Raw genomic sequence first — 18830 nt, forward strand, 5'->3', positions numbered from 1 at the left:
GAACCTTCTCATTGTCTATGCTGTTTAGTCGCTGTTGACGAACGTGTTGAATCTTTGCTATCTGCGGCTTGTGTACAAACAGCAAAATATAATGGCTTATCGTCGTACTTAATTTCATCTTATTATTTTGTTGTTGTCATTCTGCTGATGAAAGTCACCCTTGAAAGTGAAACTCGTCGTTGTCTCTTTGAGTTTCCACCTCTGATTATTTTCCTGAATCAAAATAAACTTGAAACGTGAAACCACTGCCAAAGCAATATGATAACTTCGTCTGCGCTCTTAAGACTGATCGATTATATAGGCGTTGGACGAGTGGTTCCTGAGACATTGGCCCATCACGTTTGACACGACAAAGATCTCCCGTATAGCCTTAACAGACTGTTGGGGGAAGTGCAGTTAGGCCGGAACAGCTCACGTTGGGTGGATGGCCAGCACCACGCCGGGCCGCCTTTGTCCCCCAGTGGCGATATTTTTAAGCATCGCACCAGTTACTCATTTGAGGCTGAGTCGACGTAGGGGACCGGTTCCGATAATTGTCACTGGTGTTGGCCGTGAGCGGGAATCGAACTCGGGTCGCTGGTTTCTTAGTGCAGCGCGCTGACCACTACACTACCGCTCGGTGTGCCCCGCACACAGACACACACAGACATACATGCAAAGTGCATACTTAGTGCAGTAGTTTTGGGTAGGCACCAAATTGACAATTTGTCGCGATCTACTGCTGATGTTATTTCTCATCTTAGCCCTAACACTCTCCCCCACACATTGCTTCTTCCCTTATCTGTATCATCATCTCACCCCATCCCATAATCTCCCAACCGCCCCCCACCACAACATGTTTGTTTGCAGATCTGCGCTCATTACTGTCGCACACTTCGTTTGGATGTTATTACGCCAGCCCAACTGCGTCCATCGCGCATAGTGTCTCTCGACTCCTCTACACACGCACGCCTCCCAAGAAGTTAACGTATGTCACCTTACGCGCGGCGCGTGTGGCACGTGCCGTTACTGTGGCTTTCGGGCGGATGCAGAAACGTCGGGCATTCGCCTTCGCAGGTGAGCCATTGCAACCCTTGCTGCTCACTTTCCCCATTTGTTACGCGTGTACGTTGAACTTGTTTCCCACTGTGCATAGCCAACCGTGCTAATCAGAGGGGCAAATGCCTCCACGTATTCGAAGCTCCCTCTCAATCGTCTCTTTAGCCAAGTGTTTTTGTAGTCATGCTCGATTCACAAAACGCATTAAGTCCTATACATGTTTACCACTTCAATAAGTGCCGCTTGTTGCTGGCCGTTGAGGGCATTTTGGACCTTTGGGTCTGTGCTCAGCAACAATGGTTCCTGTATGCCCAGCACAGTGGTTCTTATCCTTTCCTGCAGCCTGCACCCCGTTGGTTCTCAATTGTAAAAAAAAGTGTTAATAAATACATAGATGTTTGATGAAACAAGGTAGTTGTACTTACGTGCCCATGCTTAATTTGTGTGTTCGATTATTTACCTTCTAAAAAAAAATCTGCCCATGTCTCGCACGCCCAGAAGGGGCATTTCGCACCCCAGGTTAAGAACCACTGATCTAGCATTATGACTTCTGCATTAGAAGCGTTGTTATCAACTGCATTGTCACCTCTGGTGGATCACCAACTTCTTATGGTGGTGTCTCTCATTATTGTATGAAAAAAAGAGGTTTCACATTTAAGGAGGCTTTCCAGATAAGCATATTTCATTACGCGGACAGAGTATGATTACAAATGTTGTCCGTGCAATGTTTGCGATGTTTTTGTTCAACTTTCAATCGATTATCATGTTTGCGTCATAAATATTAACAAATGTGTGTGTACTGAAAGGTTGTATTACTTAAGATGCAGAGATGTTCACGTTTAAGTTAATACTGTGGGATTTAAAATGAAATGGCGATGTAGTGTAGGGCATTATATTAATCATTCTCAACTATCACCCTGGTTACACTTGGTGAAAAGGCAAATGTCGAAAAAGATCGTGTGGTTTTGTTCAAGGTGATCACAGGTGTGGAATCATGCCCACTATTCTGTCATTATCGTGAACGCAATATGTTGCTTTGCCGATGGCAGTATTACAGGTTGTCGATTTAAACGATGCTTCCATTGTCAAAACAAGGTTGTCTGCACACGCGCGTACACATACGATGTACCATTGACTTATTTGAGTAAGTGGGTAAATTAATCAGTTTAAAAAATTTTAATACGTCCAAAATTGTATCTTGGCTCAATCTTCCGTAGAAATCAGCTGCTAATTTACGTGGAATAAGTGGCAGCGTCGGACATTGAAACAGATCTCTGGCGTTTCCATTATTCAAATGGTAGAAAAGGGTTTCTGTGTGGAATTATGTTGTTTTTTCCCCACTCACTTGTATCCTGATTGCGCTATCAGCGTCAATTACCTGAGATGGATTATCCATTCGAATTGCCCACTGAAGTAGACATCACAGAGCTGCCACTGAGATCCATTCAAGTGACCTCTGGTCCACACATCAGGTGGCAGCACTTTTGTGCTCGCTCTGCATACGTGAGCCACGCTCGTTGCATCACAGACCAAATGAAGTGCAGAAACAAATGTTAATGTGATGGGGTTTCTTGATGCAGTGGTGACCGGGCTAAGACCTCCCTCTCCCCTCCCCCATCAACTCATTACACTTGAGAACCTGGTTTAATCACAGATGGCTGCCTGGATTTAAACCCAGGATCCGATTCATGTGAGCAGAAACATGTTGTTTTTTTACATAAAGCAGACCGTTGTGATCACGGATAAGGAGGAACGCAGCCAAACGAGGGCAAGCAGGCCTTGCTCAATCAAAGTTTCGACACACGCTCCCCTTCTTGAGCAACACACTTGTGCACACACGGGGGGGTCAGTCCTGAACTGGAGTGCATGCCCGCGCATTGTATCGTGTGCCAAATATGTGATCATTCTGCCTCTCCTTCACGCTATCTGACCGTTTCACTTGGTAAACGTTAAAGAGATAGAAAACAACAACAACAATGTTGCGAGCACGTGATAGAGAAGCCGTAACATGGCAAACACCACCGCTGACAATAACACGAGTCACGAATGACGTCGATCAGCCTTGAGCATGATGGTAATGGCATTATTTTTCGTTGCCTTGTTTTGCCAAATCATGCCCAACCCTTCACCCAAAAAACCTCTGCATTCTTCCCCGCTCGCCGACGTAGGCAGAGAAAACCCACGTTCAAGCGTAGCAAGCTGGGACGACAAGAAGAGAGCTGCCGATTAGCACGGTTGGCTACGTACGGTCGCGAAAAGAAGCTCAACGGACGCATATACAGACGCCGCCTACCAGGCGGAGACGCGACTGATGTGACCTGGTGATCATCTCCGTTTCTGGTCAATCCTGCGTCGTCTAAGGCGCGGCGAAGGACATCTGCGACATGGAGTTCATGTGGAGGGTGATGGCCGTGGCGTGCTTGGTGTTCGGTGAGTTGCGGCTCACAACCAGTGGCAAAGCCACCGCCGGGTGCTGTGGGTGTCCGGACAACCCCAACGTGTTTAGATCCGGCTATGAAATACCCACAACAATCGTTTTTTTGAGTCTGCGTATTGATCCCTTCAACAAGGTGACGTAAATGCTGTTATGCTGATGATGGAACCTTTAAACACACAGCGGCACACGCACTGTTTGCTGCAGTACTGAGTCAGTAGCAAGTAGTTTTGTAGATTTAGTATCATTTTAGTGCAGTAGAATTCCTCCGATCCGTGGGAGTGGGGGGTGGTCGAACTTCGTGGGCTCCCATCTGTAATCTACCCAGTGACCACTGGGAACCGTTCACTGTGGGCCACCCCCTGACTTGGGGAGCCACAGTGGCGAGATGTTAACTCCCTCACCTGGTATACAGGAGGTCGTAAGTTAGATCCTGATCCTGACACCTGCTCTATATTTGGAGTTTACATGTTCTCCCCCTGGTCACGTGGATTATTCTCTGGGTCATCCGGTGTTTCCCTCCACATTTAGAATCAACGTGAATTTTGGCTGCTATAAAATTATGTATAAGGCACTTTATTGAGCTATCATTTGTGGTCAGGTCGTTTATGAAAAAAGAGCTATATAGCTCAGTGGGCCTTACCTGGTAAAATAAAAAGTAAAGTTTTCAGTTTCATTGATTTGGTTAATTTTTAACCTATCTTCCAATGGATGTTTTCCATCAGTCTCTTTTCAGCAAAGCTGATGCATTTAACATCAACAACTTCCACCATATATCATTGATAACTTAAATAAGATGTTCAGAGCATGAAATAAATCAACATTTGACCAAGCATTTTGTTAACTTTTCACTCATACGAGATACCCAATCAGGCTTTAGGAAGGAACATTCAACTTGTGCTCTTGTTAATATGGTGGCTCATCTCCTAGAAGCTCTAGATGAGAGGTGTAGGATTAACAATCTTCAATGTAACACGTAGGCTTTCGCGACCAATATTATCCATAATAAAGGTGTTTTTTGACAAATTGACTGATGACGCTGGTTGTAATCACCAGCGAAACGTCGTACTCAAATTGTAAATGTTGAGCGTTTACAGTCATCATTGACGAACGGATCATCCCACCCTGATGAGAAACCTGAACGTGCTGCGATTTATAGTTTTCAACCCCAGGAATGGATACATGACTACCTGAGGGATAAATCCAAATGTGTCCAGTGGGGTGGAACCATTCGTAATATGGGATGTGTTGAAAGTGGTGTGCCTCAGGGATTTGTATTGGGCCCTCCCCTCTTTTTAAACATCTTTGTTAATGACTTAAGTTGCGGTCGTCCAGTCTTACAAATTTCATTCATATGCGGATGGCACGGTGTTAAATACTTGTGGTCCAAACTTAACAGGGTGTAAGGGATGCCTTCAGAGTGACTTTTCTCTCCCCCTGCACAGCTCCCGCTGAAACGGCGCTCACTCTTGTCCATGTGGCCCACGCATGTGGTACCGCTGAACCCCGCCTGCGCGTCCAGCCCGACAGTGACCTTCCCGACAACGTCCCTCTCACCCGTGACCCTTTATTTCCCATTACGAGGCATGTCACAAACGAAAGACGTCGTCGTCGTCATCGTCACTGCTGCTACTGCTGCTGCTCTTTTCTGAACCCCAATAGAGGCGCGTGGCGGCGACGTCGACTGGGTGGCGTCGATCGACCCCAACGAGGTGCGGGTGCCCGTGGGCTCTGACGTGATGGTGCGCTGCACCCTACTCCCCGCCGCCCCGCCCGGGATGACGGCGCACGACATAGTCTGGGTGTACGGCGCCCGCGAGCTGCCGCAGAGCCACGTGACGGTGCTCAACAACAGGACGTCGGTGGTCACTCTGCACGACCTCCAGCCGACCGAGCGTAGCAGCGCGGGGTCCCCTGGGGGCGAGCCGCTAATGGGTGGGCAGACGCTCATGTGCTTGCGACGCAAAGCGCCCGGCGACGAGAAGCACAAACTCCTGCGCAGCGCGGACATCACCGTCGGATGTGAGTGCCGATGCGGCTCTTCTTCCCAGACTGTGACATGCGGAGCCAGTTCGGTTTCACGGGCCGAGGGCATTTGAGAGGGATGCAGCCATCGCCTTCCACTCACCTTGACTCTCACCAGCCCCACGAGCCTCATCCACACGCATTCGCCGCACTGCGCAGCGACACAACACCACTGCAGTGCGCGTCTTTGGAGAATCTCAAAATCCGAGGCATCATTCTGAAGCCTCAGGAAGTGGGTTGCAACGACTAGCGTTTGAAGTCAGCTGACCAGGAGAGAATAATGTAAATATGTTTATGGCTTCAAACAGCTACCTTTGAGATACACTACCAGCCCTGCTAGTGACGGGGACTACAATCTGTAATCGAAATATGCGTCCTGTTAAACAACACGCCAGTTTGTGTGTTTTGTGTGTTCAAACCTGCCATGCATGAGTATCCTTGTCCGCGGCTGCCCTGTGTGTATCTGTCTCTATTACATTACCCCTGATTCTTCACTATGGGGTATTCAGATGCTGCGTTGTGAACAAGCGCGTGATGCTTCCAGCGGGAGTGTAGCGATTAGCGCCCTGCGCTACGAACCCGGCGACCCGAGTTCGATATCCTCTCACGGCCAATGCCAGTGACGAATATTTGAACTGATCCTGGGCCTCCCCTAGGTCGACTCAGCCTCAGATGAGTACCTGGTGCAGTGTGTAAATTTCGCCACTCGGGAGACAATGGTTCCCGGTCGTGGTGCTGGTCACCCACCCCCTCGTGTGCCGTGCCAGCCTTCATATGTGCTCGCTAACAGCACTCACTCCCAACAATATGTTAAGGCTATACGGGGATATTTGTCTTCTTTGATGCTTCTAGACGGGAGTCTCTTGTCATATTGTGCCATTCGGCTATACTCTTCCTCCAGGGAAGCCCTGCCCGCCTTCCGACTTCACGTGCTACATGTTGGATCAGACCATCGTCAATTGCTCCTGGCTGCCTGGTGAATGCAGGGGAAGCCACAGGAGCAAGTACAGACTCAAGTACACAGTGTGAGTAAGGCCTGCGTGGAACCAACAGTCAAGGTGAACGTGAGAGTCCCTGCAATTGCTTTCTCACGCCACTGCTGGCAAACGGCGGACTCCACGAGCGGGGTGCTCCATTGAGCCCCGCGAGAGGGTATATTTTGGCGTATTCTTGAACACTGGCCAGATGCCTTGGAAGAGCTGGGTGTACTCATACTTCACCCCAGCACCCAGCCATTTAGACGGCTGGGTGGACAGAGGCGTGGGGGATTTAAGAGACTTTGTTTTCTACTGCCATGCAAGGAGGTCAAACTGGCGACCCCTAGATTGCATATGCAGTGCGGTGATCATTACACCACAGCATCGTCGTGAATTTATTCAATGGAAAAATAAATAAAATATGTAAAAAATTTGTGTAGATATAAATTAAAAAAAGAATGATTGCATTACATATTGAAGCATTTGCTTAGGGGGCGGCGGTAAGTGTACGGCTATGTGGAATGTTGTCAATTGCTGCTTCGAGTGTGAATACAATGGTGATAATATTAATGACGTGGAGTATAATAGGTATTATAAAAAAAACTCTACACGTTTGTCAATACGACTGTGGCCTTGAAAGCAAAAATATATAACAGGTGACACTTTGTGCAACGGCCCTTCTGCATTGTACATTGCCAAAATGTCAACTATTATATTTTTACCTTTTAAGGTGTTAAATTTTGTTGTTATTTGTGTTTGTGCATCACTACCAACGCAGTATTGCCAAATAAGTTTTTCACGTACGTGAAAGAAAAGCTTAATATACATGAGATATACATTTGAAGGTGATACAATTGTTAGCATGCTGCACTATGAACCTGGCGACGTGAGTTCAATTCATGGCCAAGGATAAGAGTGAAATAACTTATCCTAAACCTCACCCTTTCACCAACCCACACGGACGAGCATGGGAAATGCACGATCAAACAGCCTCTCTGACGGATACAGCATGGGGAGGCCTTCATCCAGCAGTGGCTAGACAACGTACCGTGATTTATACATTTTAATTATGCTATGTGGGGGTAACTCCCACCTCTTCCAAGACAGTCTGGCCAGCCTGTATTTATAAGGCCAAGCAATGGCAGGACTGCGCCTTTACCTCTTGCCAAGTGAACCTCCCGCAGGAATGGAATGCCAGGCCAGCAATATGCCCACGCACATTGGGTGCAGCGCCTTGTGCTCGCGTGTGGCACGAGGATAACATACCAAAAAAAACACACAAAGTGGGAAAGGAAAGAAGTGCAAATATGAATATATGTGTCTTTCATTGGGTAACTTCAGCTGCTCTGTGTAATGGCTGCTGCACTTGTGTACCGAAGCTTGCACAGCGCTCATAAAGCAGCGGGTGGTGTGGAAGTTGCCCGTGACCCATGGTCACACCACGCTTCCAGTTTAGTCGCAACTCTCGTAAATTGGTTCTCAGGTCAAGTTTCCCCCCACCCCTCCCATCTCAGTAATTCCCACTTTGTTTATGGATGTGCGGCGATTTGGCTAAAGCGCGTTAATCCATACGTTTTGCAATTTATGACGAGTTAATTTCTTACTCCAGGTTTATTCACCCCGTTGGCAGTGTTTGTGCCTGCCCGAACATGGATTAGGGAACATATACACGCAAGTCAGAGGCACCGTATGGACTGTTAAGAAATTGTGAGTGGGCACCGGGCATTGGGCACGACACTTCATCAGAAGAGACGATGGGTTGCCGGTGGTCGAGACTAACAACGGGGTGGCAGTCAAAGGAGGGAACGTGCCTGAAAGGATGCCCGGAGCATCGATGCAGGGATGAAATAATCTCGTGGGCAGACACGAGAGCAAGCATTCTTCGCTAATTTCCAGAAGGGGGCCACTATCGCCAATAAGACATCATCAGTGTGAGGGCCGCCACACATTTGAAACCATTGGAGGTTTGACAGCACGATGGGGGTGTTTTCACATGTTGTGTATTGTCGGGGGCCGCACGTCAGGGGCCACACTAAAGACCACCAAGGACCGCCAGTGGCCAGTATCAAACTCTTAAGCCGAAGTCGTTGTGCTGTGCGCTTTGCCTTTTTTGCTCGCAGCGTGAACAGATTGTGCAACGTTTCAGTGCCGTGGGAAAACCTGGCTCGGGACAACGTGAAGACGGCCGATTGCTTGCAGACCGGCGGCTCCGGCGTGTACCACTGCCAGTTCGACCAGCCTCGCGTGTCGCATGCCAACAACTACTGGATGTGGGTGGAAAGCTCCAGCGAGCTGGGCTCATCCAGCAGCAAGATGCGTTGCATGCACCTCTGGGACATCGGTGGGTGCACGTCGGTATAATACGTCGCAGCGCGCCGGGATTCGGCCCCATCGGTTAAAATGAGTAAAGATGCAGCCCTGCGATTGCTTGCCCACACGCCACTGATGGCGGAATTGTCCTCCGCGCTTAAAAGAGCTTAAACCATCATGCAAATTCCGGCCATCCTCACAGCGGCTTTTGGTTAGCCGTCGAACAAAAGCGGTCACTGCATCGCTCACTTTCAGATGCGCTTCTGCGACAGTCTGGAACGCACTTCCTTCCAATATTAGGAAGCCAATGGAGCTATGCACTTTTAAATCTAGATTGAAAACTGATTTCTTTAGAACTGCTTACCGTGTTTATTTTGTAGTCCTACCTCCGCACCTCTGGTTAGCACGGTTGGCTACGTAGAGCGTGAAATAAGTTCAACATATTGTACACACATAGAGGGTGCTCTACTTCACTCCTTGAGGGGGTATTTATTTTGGCCTGCTCTTCCATGCTGGCCAGAGAGCACCCACGCTTTACCCCACCGCACGTGACCTGTCAATTGACAAATTTCGGTGCACCGATTTATACTGCTGGGTGAGCAGAGACGGTGGAGGGAGGTTTAAGAAACATTCACTGCATCTATCAATGTTTATTTGCTACACGGAAAATCGGGTTCAGTCAGTTGCCCCGCGACTTTGCATGGGAAATCCGCGATGCATCATCACAGAACAAGAACAACATGAAAGCGATCCTTACAGAGGAACATGCAACAATGGGACAGAACGTATCAGAGGTGCAGACAAAAATAGTGCTTAAAGAATACAAATGCACAAAAGAACACAATAATAGTTGATCATAATAATCACAGCTTCATAACTGACATGATCTGTGAAGGTGACATCTATGAAACATGGCTTCATAGGTCGTTGGATTTCTCCAGAATCAATAAAGAATCTGATACATGTGTAACGGGTTCCGGAGACACTTGTAGAGGTAACTTATTTATTACAACACAACACTCCAACAGTCCTGATACTCTGTTACAGCCTAGGTACACAGCCTAGGTACACAGCCTAGATACTCTACTCTGGCTAGGCTCTGGAACTCGACCTCACAAGGTCGTAGAGTCGGGAGTTCCAGAGTCCCACCACTCGCTCTCACAACATCCCAGGGTCTTCAGATGGCTGGTCGTGGGTCTTGGGTCTTGAGTTACAACTGCCCCCGATCGTCTAGGGAGCTCCCCTTTTTATGCCTAGTCCAACGAGGGGTGGGGCCGCGTGCGCCACCAGACATCCCACAGAGCACACACAGCCCCCCCGCGTTGGCGGCGTCAAAAGGCTTAAGCGCCTGGGAATCCAACGCCTGGCGCCCAGAGGCTTAGCGTCTGGACCCACCCGGGAACCCAGAGCCCCCAGCAGCCCCTCCCTTCTTATGTCACTACACATGCGTAGCACATAGCCATGCTATGAAGATGTGTCATTGACCGACATATCACCTATTGTATACTTTTACAATATATTGCATTATTGAATGCAGTGTTGTTGATCAATGTGTTGAGATTTTGTGCTTCTTATTTGTCCTCGTGCACCACTGCCAACGCAGCATCACGAAATAATTTAAGCGTAGGAATCATCGCGTAAGCTTTTATTAATTTTAATTTTTTACCTACGTGACTTTACCGAAAAAAACCTAAGAATATGAATCCTTGCAGTCACGAAAGCTTCAAATCTAGAATTAATGCCCTCTACGGGGAGGAATTCCATCTATCTGTTATAGTTTTTAACAGACAACGAGACAAGAAGTCACAGCTTCTCGAGACGTTGGCCTTCCACCTGAAGACGGGAGCTTGTGTTGCCTCCGAAACGTCTTGATTTTTATATTTATTATATTTTTATTTTTTATTTAACTTTTATTAATTTTTATTTTTATTTTTTACCTACGTAACCTTACCGAAAAAACCTAAGAATATCGTGTAAGCTTTCACGAACTGTTGCACGTGTTTCGCTCGTGCTTCATGGCATTAGAAAGGGGAAGGACATCTGGATTAGGCACGTCACAGCAGTGAGATGGGAACAGCTTATTTTATGGGGTGGAGGGGGGTGTGAGAAGATTATTTTGGAAGAGAGAAAGGAAGAAAACAGCGATGCTCGATATTCAGCCAGGAAGGATGTACAGACAGATGAAGCGAGCAGCAGAAGTCCAAGGAGCATGGCGGAGAGAATGGTGCCTTGGACCGGCGTACGGACAGGACACCCGCAACAAAATTACTCACAGCATACATCACGATTTGGTATTTCAACACTAAAAGTGCCAAGGCAACTTTGTATCAGTTTTGCGCGTGTTTTTGACCTACGTGGCCACCGAGTTGCGCAATGTGCACGACACTTCTGGTTGTTTTTGCATCGCTATGGGAACGTGCGTGCGTGTGCGTTTTTTTGAAACAGCACACACATTGCACAGCGCGGTACGATGTTTTCATGTCGTTGCAGTGAAGCCGAGCCCGCCAGAGAATGTGTTCTTCAGCGTTGGTCAAGCTCCTTCATTTGGGCTAAGCCTGATATGGCAGCCACCAGCAGCACTGCCCCACAACATCTACACCATGCAGTACGAGGTGGAATTCACGGCCAGCGACACCTCAAGTCCACGAACTGAGGTGCATAAAGCTGTGCGAGCTACAGCGTGCAGACGATGCCAACCGCGTGGGTTTGTTCGGCTCGCGGGGCCAATCTGAGCCGACAGGATTCATCGCCATGTCGCGTAATGCTGATGATGGACACCTGCCACGGGGTCGGGCAGGGAATTTTTTTTACACAGTCCCGTAGTTTGGTGGAAATGAATTTCAAATGCCAGGAGTTAAACTGATGGTAGAACACATCAGCCTCATTCACCTGACCCCCTGCAACCACTAAACTTTCGTCTCCATCACCTAGTTTGAGTATCTTCAGCAACGTGAGGCTGATTCAAGCTTCCCCTGACTAGGTCATCTGGTTTAAGATTAATTATATCTCAAACAGCAATTGCGGATGGGATTGCGAGGTTGCATGAGAATAGTTTACAGAGACTCCTCTACTTACGAACAAGTTAGGTTCCAGAGGTCTGTTCATAAGTCAATTTGTCCTTAAGTACAACTTTACTCCTGTGGGTTCCAAATATGTTATATGGCATGTACACAACACTTTATAGGTTGTATAATCTCCTGCAGATGTAGATGCCACCACCACCATCTATTGCGTGGCGGTTGAACGTATGACTCGTGGTCCGAATAGGCAACTGGACATACAAACAGGTTTGTTTGTATCTCTGAAAGTTTGTAAGTTGAATGTTCGTAAGTGGAGCAGTATTTGTATACGTAATTAAGCCCTGCCATCTTTGATATCTGGCCAGCAGGTGTTAAAGCCACAATACAGACGCAGAGCACTATTTGTTTCCATGTGCACAAGTGGGTGGTGACGTAGGCGAGCGGTAGCACGTTTGCCTCTCATTGCCAAAGTTCGAGCCAACTGGCCACCCTGGTTAATCCTAAATAGTGCATGCTGTCTGCTTCGCAATGAACGTGAAATATGTTGTGATGTTTTTTTAGAAAATTGTAGTCCTTTGTGTCGAATTTGATAAATTACACGCAAGGTTTGAAAATTGGGCAAAGCCACACGCCAACAGTGCCCCCTTCATGAAGACTTATGCTCATTTTGCATCCCAGTGATGTGTAGACCTTGTGCCACAGATTCAATTTGAGGTTCCCCTTGACTAGACTGCCGAGGGGCATTGGAATGGTTAAGATGAGATGTGATCTCGGGCACTTTGAATTTGTGAAGCATTTCGCACCTCCAATTAGCACGGTTGGCTCGGTACGGTGCGCGAAAGAAGCTCAACAATCATACATACATGCAAATCTTGACTTAAAGCTTTTGTGACTGCAGGAATTCATATTCTTTGGGTCTTTCAGTAAAGTTACGTAGATAGGTTAAAAGAAAATAACAAGAAATCGCTCTGTAAATGCAAATCCTTATCCTTTTTGTCGGTTTTTTCTGGGTACTTCGGTTTCCTCCCACATGTATAAACACTCACTTCATGGAGATGGCAAAACATTCTGAATCTAGGACCACACCAAACCATCGGCAATCGTTGGCCCCAGTTGTGGCTGCCTTCCCCCACTTGTCTGTGCTCCCCCCCGACCCTGCGTGAAAACAAATTCTACGAATGTGTTTTTGAGGCACGATATGCGTGAATGATGCGATGTCAATAATAATGATTATTGCAATTATCCTCGTTGTTTACAGGTGGTAGCAGTGGGCAACGACATGTGGTACAGGATTGACGGCGTGGAGGAGTGCTCCGTGTACACGGCGCGCGTGCGGGGACACGGATACCAGCGCGAGGGCTTCTGGAGCGAGTGGAGCTCGCCGGTGTTGCACGCGGTCGGAGAGCTGAACCGTACGTGAAGCAACAAAAAAGCGTTGAGATCATTGGGTGGCTCGGCGGTTCAGATCACCGAGTCAATTGTCAGATTGCGAGATGTTAACTACCGTCGCCTGGTATACAGAAGGTCGTGGGTTCGATCCCGACCCTGACGCCTGTTGGGCATTCGGAGTTTGCATGTTCTCCCCATGGTCAAGTGGATTTTTTTCCGGGTTCTCCGGTTTTTTCCCTCCACTTTTAGAAACATGCGTGTAGAGTATCTGGCTGCTATAAATTTCTACATGATAAGCCACTTCGTTGAGCTATAATATGTGGCCATATATACATTCTAGTGAGCAGTTGTCATAGTCATACCACAAACAATCTCCTTGCTAAAGGTTCAAAAACTAAAATTTAAAAAATCTCGCATGTAGCCTTTAACAGACTGATGGGTTAAATGTTGTTCATGAGCACCTAATGAAGGCCAACAGGGTACACGAGGGATTGGGTGGCCAACACCACAGCCTTTGTCTCCGCAGCGTTGATGTTTACACATTGCACCGGGTGCTCATTTAAGTCGACCTCGGGGAGGCCCAGGACAACTCAAATATTCACCACTGTTATTTTACGAGAGAGAGAATCGAATTCGGGTTGCCAGGTTCGTAGGGCTCAGACACACGCGTTCTGTACTGGGGTGACAAGCCTGCCCATTATGCGTCTATCTGATGCCGTGTATGATTTGTCCGCAGCTCCAGCGAAGGGGCCAGATATTTGGCGAGTTCTTGCTGAAAACGAGACTGAGGACAACCGAGAAGTCACCGTGCTCTGGGAGGTAAAATATATATAATTATAATAACTATTGAATCAATTACATTTAGTCAGCTAACACATAATGATAACAGGGTACATTGTACATTTTCTATTCTCTTCTAGCGCAAGGCTATCACAGAATATGATGCTGACACACAGTGGTCTTTTGTTTCGAATAACGTCAAAGGATCTAGAGCGTCCATTGTGAATAAGACAGTGTGTCTGATACAGTCAACACGCCTGCAGCGATAACCGTGGTGGCCTGCTGACTTCAAACCGCGAACCTCTGAAAGTGGCAGCGAATGGTATATCGATTGGCTTTGACACCACCTCATTGACATGACTTCCCGCCACAAATACGAATGAAGGCGAGAGATGGAAGCAAGTCTGGACTGCGGCCAATATAAATAATAAAAAATAAACATCTCATACAGGATCCTACCATCGAACCTCCTGATTTCAACCTTCCACGCCGCCAATGATCGACCATCATCCGAATCAGGACCAGACATGGCCGATGCGGCCCGTGCGGCCACCTGATGCACAAATGTCGCATTAAAGATTACATCATAAACACCTGCAGGTGTTTACAATGAACAGACACTTGAGTGGATAACACATCTAAAATTACATATCTAATCTGCTGCTATTAATCCATACGAAAGTAAAAGTGACATGGCTTCATATAAAAAAACATGAACTGCTTATTATTTATTTGAGTCATAATTTATAAATAACTGCCCGATAAGTGAAAAAACTGCATCACCAAACACTGAGTGATGGTGCTTCTTTACAAGGGTAGTTTATGACATTTTTCGTTAATTAAGCAGTGTTTGGTCAATAAGCCACTTAGTGAGTTTGGTTTTAATGCTGCCATCATTGCAACGCAAAAGGGTGCCTGCAGCATTGTGTTTTCTGCTTGTACATTCTTAAGGTTTGTTAACATCATAGGATAAATTAAAGTTACTCTGTTCTCGCTTAGTGCACTGGAATATCAAATTTTACATGGTAAAACATATCTCACGGGCAAGAATTAAACAGCAAAGTTACAACCAAGCACATTCATGGCAAAACAGAAAGTATAAAGATTACGAAACGAAACTTCTTAAACTTCAAACTGATTTTGCCATGACCAATGAATGCGCCAGTTTACCGATAAACTTCAATAAATCTCGATCAAACACCTTTATTTTTTTACAGTGTAATTCATATCAGTAAAGGTATCTCTAATCACTGGACATAAAATTTCATCTAAAATAATGCCCAGCACTTAAAATATATAATAAAATAAAATACATTTGGTTTAAAATTACCAAGCAATGTATCCTATGCAATATCATTTAAAGCTTATAAGTATGACTTCAGACCGTTGCTGAAATCAAGGCGTTACACGTTAGAAGCACCTTCGATTAGCACTGTTGACTACGTATGGTGCAAAATAAGTTCAAGATTCGTACAAACAAGCAGATATGCGGATCGCTTCGATTAGATTAGAATTACACGTCGCAACATCGCCCCCCCGCCCCCAACTCTAAAACTTGGCAGGACCCTTCTGAAAAAGATTTGAGACTCAGTGAGGCTTTACTGCATAAGCAAGCGTAGTAATATTCATATGAATACTCTATTATAGATGCACTCAATAAGTGGTTTATTATTGTTTACATTTATCGCAACTATCAGCTTCTCTTAAAATACATGTTTAACCTGTTTCACCTAAAATCCATAACCAACCTGTGCTAATCGGCTGTGCAGGGGAGAAACAACAAACAGAGCGTAAAAAAGCAGTTCTAAAGAAAGAAAAAAATCTATTTCATTTTCTCTGATGTTTGTGAGGAGATGGTTCCATACCAGTGAAGCCGGATAGCTATAAATGAACACCCACGCCAAAGTCATGCATGGACTGGCGGTGGGTCTCGAGGACGGCCTTCACAAAAAGCTGGCCACGAGAGATTAATGCGAAAATGTTTAGCGGTGAAACAGCCACATCTGAGATAAAGCATCAACAAACGTTTTTTTGTTGAAGTGGCTGTGGTTGCTCCACACCAAATCAGAGCTCCCATCAGTTGCTACACTCCCATTACACCACGATCGCTGGTTTATTTTCACAGAACTCTTGTTATCTGTTATCTATGTTTAAAAGCATATTTTTCTTGTTTTTTTTTTGCTCCTATGAACCAGCCTGTTTAATGTTCTTATTGACATTGTTTTGCACCTCCGACTAGCGCGGTTGGCTATGTACAGTGCAAAATAAGTTCAACGTACATAGGTACGATTCTGTTGGTTTTGGCGGTTGTGCTGGATAGCTCTGATGTTTCATTGTGTTGTGCCGCGGGTTGTTGGGCAAGTGTTCGCCAGTCGAGTAAAATTCCTGGTCACGGTTAACATCAGGAGCGAGTGATGTCTGAACTGGTTCTAAGCCTATCGCTATACCAATCCACACTAGGGCAACCCACACATTCACACAGCCCCCCGAGATTGTTGCGGCATTGAAAGGCCTTCATTCAGCAGTGGATTGACAATGGGCAGTCAATTATTTTAATCGTTGCTGCTGTAAATTAATTGTTTTGCCCACAACTTTGATAAGTACTTTGAATGTAAAAATATATATACGTGAGGAAATGGAATGGCAAAGGTGTACAAATACAAACTCAAGAAAACACACTCTACTTTTGTCATTAACATGACCTTAAAACAGAAAAAACACAATACTTGGCTATGATTTTAGCATGGATCTACTCTGTACAGGGCCATGCCAAAAACTATTCACTGTTATTGTTTTTATTTTACACGTGGAAGGAAAACTGCTGTGCAACAACTCATGCATATGAGAAACTAACGACTCCAAACTCCACAGAGATGTCAGCATTACCACTGCCTTAGGTATTTGCGGTTGTACTGTACAGCTTTCCAATGTGCTGCTGTAATTCAATCGCACGGCGTATTGTTCGGCATGATGGCCGACGTTTCACTTCACGTGCTGTGAGCTCCTTTAGGAAACTGAATACAGTCTCTGCTCAGTTTGAAGAAGCTCCGGCACATGCACGCAACAAAACGTTGGACATCATGCCGAACAAAACGCGTTACCGTATTTATCCACGTTACACACGACGCTCCAGAAAGTAAGACACACCCCAAGCTTGTCCTCGGAGTCAAGAACGTCAAACAGATCTGGTCAGGCACACACCATGTGCTCCTGTTGTGCTTTAAAATTCATAGAAAAAAAGTGCATCTTATAATCCAGAGAATATGGTGCAACATGGATAAAACTAAACAATTTTTTTAATTTTACTTGGTAAGGCCCACTGAGATATGTAATCTTTTTCAGAAGCGACCTGGCCACAAGTGATAGCTCAATGAAGTGGCTTATTGCGTGGAAATTTGTAGCAGTCAAATACTCTAAAAGCACGTTGATTCTAAATGTGGAGGAAAAAACTGGAGGGAGAAAAATCCACACGACCACGGGTAGGGAGAGACATGCAAACTTCAAATATACAGGCGAGGAAATTGACCGCGGCTGTTGTGTGGGGGGTCACCATAACAGTGAGATATTGCTAAGGAAAGTGAACTAGGGTGCACCAAAAGGGACATTTCATGGTGGAGGGCCCACCCGAGCACGCCTCGAGAGCTGACCCTGGGAACAGCTTTGATTAGTACGGTAGGCTACGTACGGTGCAAAAGAAGTTCAACGTACATACACACGTACAAAAAAACCACCGCAGAGCTAGATGTCAGCAAACTTGTGGGGCATTTATTGAGATTTCCTCCCCCTCGCTTTCCACATTAAAGCTTTGCTCGTCTCCCCGTGCTCTTCCCCCCCTGACCAACAGCCCTTGTCCTGTGAAAATGGCCGCTGCTGCGTTCAAGAGTATATCCTGTCGATCAACACGAGTGGCAGGGTCAGCGAAATCTTCGTCGGCAACGTCTCGTCGTATCGACTTTCCCTGGGGCAATCGCAGCACCGTGTCACCGTGGCCGCTCGCAATTCCATCGGACGATCCGAGCGGAACATGCTGCTCGTAATCCCAGCACGTTCCCACCAAGGTGCGTGTTATCTGAGCATCTGTGCTGAGGACATTCTCTCAATCGGAGATTTAGTTGCGAAATGTTAATAATAATTAAATACGTTTGGTATTCATGCCATTATTGTAGTGCTGCGCTGTGTGTCACAGACTGATATAGTAGGGAGCGATGTTGTGATGTGTTATCCAAATTGAGTAATTTGCAAGTAATTTTTCAGCATTGGTATTTTTGGCTGGTCCCAATTACTTTTTATACGATTTTTTTTTGCGATGAGGAAAAACTGTAAAACCTGGAGGAAACCCATCCAGAACAAGGAAAGAACATACAGACTCCATAATAGAGTTGGGTTAAATCGTGTAAATATATAAATGTGTCATTAAACCCGCCACCACCTGACACAGCCAATTAGTAAGGTTTGTCACATAAACAGAACATGCCAATTCGTTACTAGTACAGTACAGCACACCGATGTGTTGCAAGAGCAAAGCCACAACATTTACAATCTGAGTACGACGTTTCGCCAGTAATTGCAATTAGCTCCATCAGGTGACAGCCAGATTTGTGGAGAAATCCTCCGGAGTCAGAAATCGAATCCAGGTCCTTCTTGCTGTGAGGCCCAAATGTTACACTGTGCCATCCTGCCACCCAGATGCAATTTTCAATTGTGTCTGTATGCAACTGGCAAATATTGTTGAATAGACTTGTCTTAGCCAATGAGTGCATTCGGAGTTACTCCAGTCTTCTACAACAAGGATTATGCCATGGTGTCATGGTTAGCACGCTGGACCTGCAATCCAGAGGTGATAAAAAAAATAATGGT

General features: G+C 46.2%; 1 protein-coding gene across 1 annotated transcript in view; it reads left to right on the top strand.

Moving 5' to 3' along the window:
* The first annotated feature begins 803 nt into the window (after positions 1-803).
* Positions 804-18830, top strand: part of LOC144726677 (interleukin-31 receptor subunit alpha-like) — a 31097-nt gene continuing 13070 nt past the window's right edge. The window contains exons 1-9 of the mRNA XM_078605461.1: positions 804-1056; positions 3207-3468; positions 5135-5494; positions 6399-6522; positions 8595-8815; positions 11275-11438; positions 13063-13216; positions 13930-14012; positions 17818-18031. Of these exons, the coding sequence (XP_078461587.1) occupies positions 3423-3468; positions 5135-5494; positions 6399-6522; positions 8595-8815; positions 11275-11438; positions 13063-13216; positions 13930-14012; positions 17818-18031 (1366 nt within the window). The 5' untranslated portion in view covers positions 804-1056; positions 3207-3422. The remainder of the gene's footprint in view (positions 1057-3206; positions 3469-5134; positions 5495-6398; positions 6523-8594; positions 8816-11274; positions 11439-13062; positions 13217-13929; positions 14013-17817; positions 18032-18830) is intronic.

The sequence above is a fragment of the Lampetra planeri genome, chromosome 24 (assembly GCF_965212315.1).
Source record: "Lampetra planeri chromosome 24, kcLamPlan1.2.h2, whole genome shotgun sequence".
In the NCBI taxonomy this organism is placed as follows: domain Eukaryota; kingdom Metazoa; phylum Chordata; class Hyperoartia; order Petromyzontiformes; family Petromyzontidae; genus Lampetra; species Lampetra planeri.